We start from the raw sequence: 10278 nt of genomic DNA, 5'->3' as shown, positions 1-10278 counted from the left end.
GGGGGGGGACGACGACACACGACACAGAGGAGACGGGACACGGATGGGACGGGACACAACGACGACACGGGACAGGACACCGACTCCTGTCTCCTCTGGTCTCAAACACTACCAGTCCCCCAGTAACCTGTGATGCAATTACCCCACAAAAAATTACAAAATGTCCCAAATGGGAGAGCAAGATGCTTGGAGCAGCATACTCTACATACCCTACCCTGCTTGGTAACTCATGTCTGTGAGAAAATTAATCTCCCATACAATCCCAGTGGTTTCTTCTGCCTGCAGTTAAGCTTTCCTACAGAATCACACTTATAGGCTCGGCAATGCTACACTCGCTACCACCATGACTTGGGGGTCATGATTGACCACAAGATGAATATGAGCCACCAGTGCGATATCACAGCTGGCAAAGCGAACAAAACTCTACCAACACATCTCAAGCAAGACCCAGGATGTCATTCTCCTACTGTACTCGGCCTTGGTGAGGCTGCAGCTGGAGTACTGCATCCAATTCTGGGCTCCACAATTTAGGAAGGACATGGAGAAGCTTGAAACAGTCCAGAGGAGAGCCATGTGCATGATCAGAGGGCAAGAGAACAGGCCTTATGAAGAAAGGCTGTAAGCTATAGGACTCTTCAGCCTGGAGAAGCGCAGGCTCAGGGGTGATATGGTGGCACCCTATAAGTACATCAGGGGTGTGCATCAGGATCTGGGGGAATGTCTGTTCACCAGAGCACCCCAGGGGATGACAACGTCTAATGGTCACATACTCCTGCAAGATCATTTTAGGCCGGACATAAGGAAAAACTTCTTTACTGTCTGAACAGACTCCCCCCAGAAGTAGTGCAAGCACCTGCTTTGGATACTTTCAAGAAACATTTGGATGCTACGTTGCTGGAATCCTTTTACCCTAGCTGACTTCCTGCCCATTGGGCAGGGGGCTGGACCTGAAGATCTTACGAGGTCCCTTCCAGCCCTAATGTCTATGAAATCTATGAAATACCTCTCTAGACACCTAGATGTGATGGGACAGTTTAGTTTCCCAGATTCTCACTCCCACTCCTCAAAACAAAACACTACCATACATCTTGAAAAGAAAATGAAGAGCCATGCACAAGATTAATGGTATAGTTCCCTCCAGCTCGAAGCAGGATTAGTGTTCTGCAAGTCTCCCCTCCTCTATCTACAACCATAAAAAGTTTCTTTCCCTTCCCCCAACCACACCAGCAGAGCACAACTAAAAGCAGAAAAAAAGCCAAACAAGCTTAAGACTTAATAAATGCACTGCAGAACTGTAATCTTTTACAAACCCCTTATAACAGCAGTCTTCAGAATATAACCTGTGGTCTCCTTGGACATGCAAACAGTGCACTTAACCAGGAAAAATGCTAACAGCATTATGAACAGACTGGGAAAGGAGCACACAGTGCTTTTTTGCAGGTGTGCATGCAGTGGCTGCCAAGGAGAATTGGGCATATGCTGCTGATACTATGGGTAAGATTTGTAAACAGACCAGACAAAGTAGTCAACTGCTTTTGAGCAGGGCACAAGCAAGAAGGGCTTCAGTAGGTAATAAACAACAGGAAGTTAGTGACAGCAAGAAATCTCTTTCAACCTGGGAGTGGCAAAGGCTTTCTGTATCGTTTACTGGACCAACCACATGGTAACTAAATCTTTGCCTCTACTACTTCTGAACCATCACAACTACAACACTCCAACTCTGTTTCAACATGGGCACAGCTGAAGGGCATACAAAGCATTCCTTGTCATCCCCACCTCCAAAACAAGCCTCACATTCACTTAGCACAGCAGAAAAGCTGGCTTATTCCAGGAAAGTCTATCATTGACCTTATTAGTGCCCAGGCTTCAGGGGCACGGTGCTCAATTTTCTGAGAGATTTCTGCTCTCTGGCTGAAGCCAAGCAGAAATCCATGCTTCTTCTGGACACCCCCATAACTGATGCATCCCAGGCATTGCTTGAGGTCCTCCAGCAGGACCATTTTTCTCATGCTGCAGAATAGTGAAGACAAAGCAATAAACAGGAAATATTTGTTCTGTTGCTTGCATACAGTGAAGACTCACATCCTGGAGGGGGAAGCCTACGGGAACACAAAAGAAGATTGGGAGCATCAAGAGGTAGGTGCTAAGGTGGGTTCCCCAAATCACTGCTACACTTACTTAAAAACTATGGGGGCAAGTACTATAAGCTCAAGTAAGAGGCACCCTTTATAAGTAGATGCCACACCTCAAGGGCCCAAGGCATCCCAAGTGCAAGGAGGGGGCAGGGAGGAAGGAGTGGGGAAGGGGCATGACAAGCTGATACAGATTCCACCCAGAATCTCAGGAGCCTGACCAAAGTGAGACAGCATACAAAAACCTGAAGGGAGTTGATGAATTATCAAGTCAGATCAATTGAACAAATGATGCGTTGCTAATTTCAGTCCTGGAGGCTGACACCTGCACTTAGTGCTGTTCTTACTGCTGTTGTAATCCCTAGGGTCACCATCTGAGACAGGAGCTCAGTGAGTAGCAAGACTGAAACAGGAAAAAGTAGTAAGAAAGAGATGCTGGCAGATCTAGCAGTCTGCAAAGACAGCAGTGGCTGCAGAAGCATGAAACACCATGCAGGCACACTGTCAAGACCACTGTGCTGACTTGATAAGGAAGGGAATAGCCCAGGCCAGGCATTCAGCAATTTTCTAGACATGCCAAAACACCAATGCCATCAGGGAGGCTGTCAGCATGGCAAGACAGGTTATGGAGATGCCCCCAAATCAATGCTCACCACAGACACCTGAGAGCACCTTTTCCGGTGCAGGAAAGAACTAATTAGGGAACGAAAGGATGGAGAGACAGAACATCAATCTCACAGGGGCACTGCCAGGTCTTACCCAAGGCAAGCAGCAGGGTGTTGGACTCTAGCACATCCAACCTCTCTGCACATGGAAGGATGCTGCCCTGTAGCAACTTTCGAAGACCCCTCCCTATCCACTGGTGCGCAATGAACTTGGGCCTTGCTGGACAAAGCCAGATGCCCACTTTCAGGGCACTCCTCCCCATAATAGAGTTAAGAAAACAGCCCCCTAGCTTTTACTAGACCCTTTGACAGTACAGTACTGCACATTCATTTGTTTCCACGCTTATGAAATAAACTTTTTTTTTGGTTAGAACAAAGTCATCTGTAAACTTAATCTTGAATTCACATAGGTATCCTCCTAACTCCACAGCCTAACACCAATGAACATGGTTTTCCAGGGCTTCCCTCACAGCTTGATGGTTGTGGATCGTAAAAGGCTAAGTCGCTGGGAAATGGTAGCAACTGGCAAGCCTCTGCTCCTCCACTAAACAGACTTGCAGGAAAGATTTGTCCTTGCCTATGTTGTACAAAGTTAAAAAAAAAACAAAACCCAACAACAACCGCCCCCCAAACACATGGGGCATTCAGTGCCCTCCATCAGCCCTCGAGGTGCCCAAAGGTGGAAATGTCAAATGGCAGGTGTTTAGCCAGTAAGTGAACACCTTTCTGGCATCCTAGGGCACAACCAGATGAACATGGAAAACACGCTGCACACGCAGGCATTCCCAACGCTACTGTGTTGCAGTGCGCGGGAAGAGGCGGGGGGGCTTGACCCTGAGAGATCCCAGTCAAAAAAGTGCACGCCAAAAAAAAAAAAAAAAAGCGGGGTGACATGTGGCGGCAGTGCAAATTGCCCAAAACCGAAGCTGCTGCCCCCAGCCTCCCCTGCCCTACCCAGGGTAACCTGGTGCGCGCCAGAGCACGTGGCATGGGCGCTCCCTGGGGGACAAGTAGTAGTGGCACAAGGTCTGCTGCTACTTGTTCCCAGGGAAACAAATGTCTGCACTTATCTGGACGCACCCCTGGTGTCTAATACAGGGCTTCATAAGCCATGGGAGGAAAAGATAGGCTAGATCCCTGAGTAAGAGTTTTAAAACACCCTAGTGTCCAGGACCCTTCCAGATCACCTGGTAGTCAAATGTGTGAATCTTCCTGCTTGTCTACCATACTCTGTAGCAAATAGAAAAGTAAGCCTTGCAATTAAGGTATTTTGTGCCATGACATGCTAGGCACAGGATAGAGGTGTGCATGCTATCAATGGCCCTAACCCAATTCAAAAGCCTCATACACAGAAATGCAGCAATGAAAAGTTAAAGCTCCATGACAACACCCTTTGGATGGTGCAGAATACCTTCCAAACAGCTGATCCAGCCATAAATTTGACCGTATTGAAACAAAAACCTTTGTTTTGTCACCAGTCAAAGACAGTAAAGTTTCCAAGTGTCTATTCCCACCTGCTCATGGGCCTCATGTTAGAGTTCTGCCACTGGACCAGTTTAGCACAGATCTCAGTGAATGTCTTGTCTACCTGGCCATTCGGACCTTTTGCTGCCACTGCTAGTCATTCCCAGTCCTCAGCATCATCTGCTCTCACCAGTTCACTCCCATGTCTCTGACCCAGAAGTCGCAGTAAACAGTCTGCAAGTGATCTCAGAGAAAGCCATCCTCCATGGACTCTCTTATATTTTCTTCCTCTGGCATTTTGTTCTTGGACTCATCCAACACGGAACACAGCTCTAGTAAGTGCCTTTCCAATGCCAGGGTCATGACTCCCTGAGCTGCTATGCTGCAGCACATGAGTTGACAGACATGCTCAAGCAAGGTCAGAACTATCTGCTACAAGGCTGACAGCATGCATGAGGCTCATGGCCCTGCTCACACCCAATGACTGAGGAGGTTAAATGAAAGGAGTCTGGCCTCTGCTCCCCCTAGGAATGCTATGGACACTTAACTAACTAACCTTCCTGACAATCTTGGGAGAAACAGGCCAGAAACCTAAGGACCAAATACCCATACATCTCCACGGTCCTCAAAAGACTCCAGAGAATCATGGATGAAAGAGACACTGGGATCCCTCCTCATGAAACCCTACTGGTACAGCAGTACAATAGCATCAGCTCCAGCACAATCAGAGACTATGCACCTATAGGCTATTGATAAAGTAGCAATTAAAAACACTCTAAGGAAGAATTCAAAGTACTTTTCACATCCATCCGTCTACTCCATACTTCCAGTATGCAGACTAGCCAAAGTCACTGCCAATGAGACAGATAAGCTGGCTTTCGCTGCATCATACACAGTGCAATTTAACAAGCATCAAATATGATTGGCCAGACTAACCTACAATGTGGATGGATAGTACTTCATAGCAACCAATTGTAAAACTTCTTCATAAGGGGTCTTGCATGTAAAGCCACATATCCAAGCTGATGTTTTAGCCTGTATGTTTGCAGTACTATTGGTCAGACTGTAATTACACATCTGACACTGAACTGTAGTCAGGAAAAAGTCAAAAGACAAAAAATCCACTTAATTTTGTTACCATTCAACACCAGAGAAATACCAGTGGAGGTACCAATCCTCCAATGCTTCAAAGTAAAGGCAGTGGAATAGTAGCACAAGATGACTATACCTTAGGGCTAAATTTTAAAAGGAGACAAATCAAATGAAACAGAGGGTTCCCATGATAAGTTGGTGTTAGCATATCAATTCACTGATTTCTGAGGAGGCATGAGATTAACCTTGGTCCAGTAAGAAATAACTCTGCTAATCACAAACCAAGGATGGAAGAAAATTAGACAAATGGACGGAGCTAGAGGAATGGCCTCAGAAAATGGCATAGTAGTATTAAAATACGAGTTGGTAAATGCATTAAAAAATATCTTAGGAGAGAGGCTAGCTGCTTAATTTATAAGGAGATGTTGGTAGCCATGAACTTAAATTGAATTAAACAGCAATAACTGGAGTGGAAGGAGGGAAGTGGTGTCCTAGAGGGTTCTTTCTAACTGGAAAGAAAGACAGAACAGGGTTCCCTACTCTGGAAGGAACTTAACATTAAACTTCATATTTCGTAATTCAAATCAATTTTAAAAATATATTAATATATACCCCTGAAAGCTCTTTTGGAACTCTAAGTCTTTTCTAGTAAACCATGCAACTCTGTAATGCTATACCAGTCTAGACAGTCAGAACTTCCAAAAAGTGTCCTTGTTCAGCATACCCAAATCAACCTAGAAGTCATAAGTTTTCACTACCTTATAAGTTGTGTTATTATTTGATGGAGAATATTAGCTGACTTTGCTCATGGGACGGTAGAGTCAAAAGAACAGCAGCTACTGCACAGTAGCTAAGAATGCAAAGTAGTCTCCATTATTAAACAAAAATAATGAAATGTTAGGGTCTAAGAATTATAAAAAAAAATCCAAACTTCTGTGCAACAAACTCACCAACTTCACATCTCTCATATTTTCTAGTCTCTTCCGTGCTACATGCACTGTAGACAACTTAAAATATTTTAAGCAAGATAAAATGCATGCTACCCAATATAGCCAAGTTTATAGTAATGCAGAAATTAGCTTCCATTGTCTGATTTTAGATGTGCAATCTTACCCTCAGACTGCTGTAATCTTCATCAGCATCACTGCAAGTTTTTATAACATTCCTAATTAAATTTTGAAATTCATATTTTCAATAAGAAGAATCAGGTGAGAGGCAAAATTCATTGTCATTGGGTGCCTCTATACTGAAAAAACATATTAGCAGAATATGAAGCGGAGCTCGTGCTTCTGCTGGTAGTATTGCTTGGATGAAAATTTAAGTCTAGCCTAACAGATCAATTGCAGATTAGCTTCCGTCCGGTTTGATGGATATACTTTAGCAAATAGAGAAAGGGATATGCGCTCACCAGTGTATGGCTTGTTTCAGAAATTTAAGAGAAGACAAAGCCCAAAATATGGAAAGAACCCTTCAAATTACCAACAGTCGTTTTTCATATGCATAGCATGTCTTTGTCTTTCATATTACAGAAAGTTTGATAAAGGAGGAAGGACAAAACAGCCTAGAATCCAGCATTTTCAAAACATAATAGACAGATCTTGGCAGAATACAATGCCAAGAACCCAGCATTTAATTCACTTATGATATTTATCTATAGGTGGGTTTATCTCAGTTTAACTGACAACTTTCAGTGTTCTTGGTTCTGTATTATATGAAAATTGTGAGTGCTACTCTAGTTGTTGCCCCAAAAGTATCCACAAGCCATATACATCTAAGCCACGTGTCTAAGAATAACAATCAACCATGTGAACATATGAAATTTAATACATTTCATGCACTGTGCTCAAGGTAGTGGCTTAAATACTCATTTTAAAGCATCATTTTTGGTAGAGGTTGGCTCTAATGAAAGAAGCAATGTCTCTGTCATTTTAAAACTCTACACCAGTAACTTACATATAATATGAGGGTAAAAAATTATTTTATCATGCATCAAGAATGGGCACATTCTAATGACACAAAAGAAAGTTTTTAGGGTTCAGGCTCTGCTAGACAAGGCACAGAAAATTATGCCTACAGCTTCAGTAAATGTCGAAAGCCAATATTCTCCATCAAACTAGTGTCAAACTGAAAATGTTAAATTGAAACCTCACTGATACACATGCTCAGTCCTGTTCAAAGGGAAGCAGATTAAGAGCAACACAAGTGGGAAACGAAATATTCTTTGTCCTGATAATTAACTGCCATGTTATAAAGTAAAGTAAAACAAAGCTGAAATTTAAAACCAAGAGCAACTACACATTTAAGGCCATTATCTCTTCTGTACATGGAGCCTGTGAAAGGAGTTTTCTGAAGTTATATATAGCAACACAAAATTGCTTTGGTGCACAGACAAGGGATGTGAATCTTGTAGACTACCAATACCACCACAAAAAATAGAAAAGGCTATAGGAGCAATTTTCTGAGAATTCAGAATGACAGAGGGTACATAAAGCAACTACATGTTCTCACAAATACAAAACTGAAGTGTACACCTATCCCAATTTTTGCTTCCTAAAGTGGGCCAGAGATAAGAAAACAGAGTCACAACTAAGGCATTAGGAGCCACTATTAAAACAGTCTGGCCTCTTATATAGTACAGGTCACAGAATTCACCCAGTAATTCCTGACATCTTTTCCCAATGAAGACAAAGTGGACATCTGCATATGAGCCAGTCTAAGTGCCGCAGGAAATAGCAGCTATTTTAGCAGACATTTTTTTTTATACAGGCAAGCCTGTTAGGATAGAAAATATCCTAGTCTTAAAATTCTTCTCAGTTTGCAATTTTATTACACCCATAACTACTGGCTTCTAGTCTTATATTAAGTTACTCTTGTGCATTTCTTTAGCCTCTTTCTACATATGAACCGAAGACAGGTTCAAAGGGCAAACTTCTCTATCCAACCTGATCTGAACCTAAGGGTCGTGATGCCACTTCTGAATGACTGACAGTGTAATTGCTATCCTGTCAAGAGTTCTCTTCACTCACCAGATGGCTCTTCTGGCTCACTCTCATTCTCTTCCTCTGGAGGTGGTGGTGGTGGCGGTGGCGGCAGCTTTTTTTCTTTCTCAGCTTTAGCATTTCTTTCCTCCTCAGAGTAATATTCATCTTCAGAGAGGTTTGCAAGACTTTCATCCATCTCCCTGTACTCGACCTGCAAGCAGCACAATCACAGGATAACTAATCCTGAACCAGGCAACATGCTCTGCTACTAAAATGTGTGTTGCAAACAGGGAAGTTGCTGGTACAGGAGAGGACCCACTGGATCACCAAGCCCAGCCCCCTGCTACCACAGTTATGAATACTCCACAACCTTTAAAGGTCAAGGGCATTCTAATTTCAAGCTTTAATTTACTTATAGAATGGGCATATGCTTTAGTACTTGTACCGATTTCATCCTATAACTTAAAAAACTTTTCTCCCTGCCTAATATTTACTTCTGTAATGTATCTATAGAAAGCAAGTATATCCAAACTTTTGTTTCCTCTGAAATGACGGACTAGCCTATCAATTACATTAATAATCAATTGTTCTGCACATGCACTCCAGTTATAATGAATGATCTAACTTTCTTGAATGATGAACTAGAATCGTACAGTGTTTCCACATGACTTTGCAGAGCCTTTAATATGGCAGTTATACTGCCTCATCTCTACTACAAATGCTCCAACTGATAGATCACATTTGCCTTTTTACAGCTGCATCACACTGGCAGCTCAATCATTCTGTGAACAACACATGCCCTTCTCTTCCTCACTTATTTCCAACTTTTGAACTCCCAACTTAGAACAAAGAAAACAGAGCTGCAAGCAACCCCAAAATGACATCTACCCCAACTCCCCACCGAAGGCAGCCTCCCTCCTCCCACCCCCCTCAAGCCATCCCAGACAAAAGTTTGCTTAATTACTCTGAAAAAGCTTCACAACCTTTCTAAAAAACAGTTCTAGCACTGAACTACTTCCTTGGCAAAGCAGCTCTCTTTGCTTGCAATTTAAGCTAGTTACTTCCTGTTCTGTCCCCTACCGAGGCCCCTTACGGAATAATTTCTTGCTATTAGTGCATAAATGCACAGCCCTGCCTTTTGTACAACTACATTCCATCTCGCGCCCTGCTCAGGTCAGCTCTGGGTATCAGATTAGTTTGACATGATAAACTTCTAGCAAATCCATGCTGAATTTTATCCCACTTTCCATTTGCTTCCATGTATACTTTTTTTCCCTTTAAAATGTGTTCTAAAAAACTAATTACTATTGAAGTTTAGATTACCAGGCCTGTCAATGCCTTCATCAATACCCTCCAATTGTTAAATATAGGTACCATCTCCAAACCAATACATTTATTAAAAATTCCAGTTGCCTGATCTGAAATTTCACATGCCGACTTCCAGAGACACCAGAATGTCCATCCCAACCTGCAATGAACTCTTTGTACTCTGTTTTAATGTTCTGTAGCTTGTATTATCCAAGATTATCTTTTCTTTCCTTGTCTTCATGATCAACATCATGATTTTTACTGTGATCAGATCTGAAGTTTTCACTTAGTTTTTGAGCTTTGCCTAGATTGTTAATCTATACCCCATTCTCACAGGCTTCACTTTCCCCCTTGTCCTCTTTTTTATATACAGTTGAAAAAAGCTTTTGCTATTTGCTTTAATACCCTTTTTCAAGGTCTTGCTCAACTTGATTTTTTCCAATTATCACTTTATCGTTCCTCTTCTTGATCTCCAAGATTGACCATTTTAACTTTGATCAAAGCCACCCATGAAAAAACAGTTTAAGAAATCAGTGTTAGTCTTCCATACAGTAGCCTCCAAAAACCCTCTCCATTGCATCTTATAGTACAGCACTACAAAAGATAATTTACTTCCTGGAGACTTTTGGTCTTCAG

At 42.5% G+C, this 10278-nt stretch overlaps 1 protein-coding gene across 1 annotated transcript in view; it reads right to left on the bottom strand.

Annotated features, from left to right (window-relative positions):
* KDM1A (lysine demethylase 1A) overlaps window positions 1–9224 on the bottom strand; it is a 53346-nt gene extending 44122 nt beyond the window's left edge. The window contains exon 1 of the mRNA XM_014524738.2: window positions 8380–9224. Coding sequence (XP_014380224.1) covers window positions 8380–8530 — 151 coding nt within the window. The 5' untranslated portion in view covers window positions 8531–9224. The remainder of the gene's footprint in view (window positions 1–8379) is intronic.
* Window positions 9225–10278: the final 1054 nt, after the last annotated feature.

This window comes from Alligator sinensis, unplaced genomic scaffold, assembly GCF_000455745.1.
Source record: "Alligator sinensis unplaced genomic scaffold, ASM45574v1 scaffold800_1, whole genome shotgun sequence".
Lineage (NCBI taxonomy): Eukaryota > Metazoa > Chordata > Crocodylia > Alligatoridae > Alligator > Alligator sinensis.
This window is presented reverse-complemented; position numbering and strand designations above follow the sequence as displayed.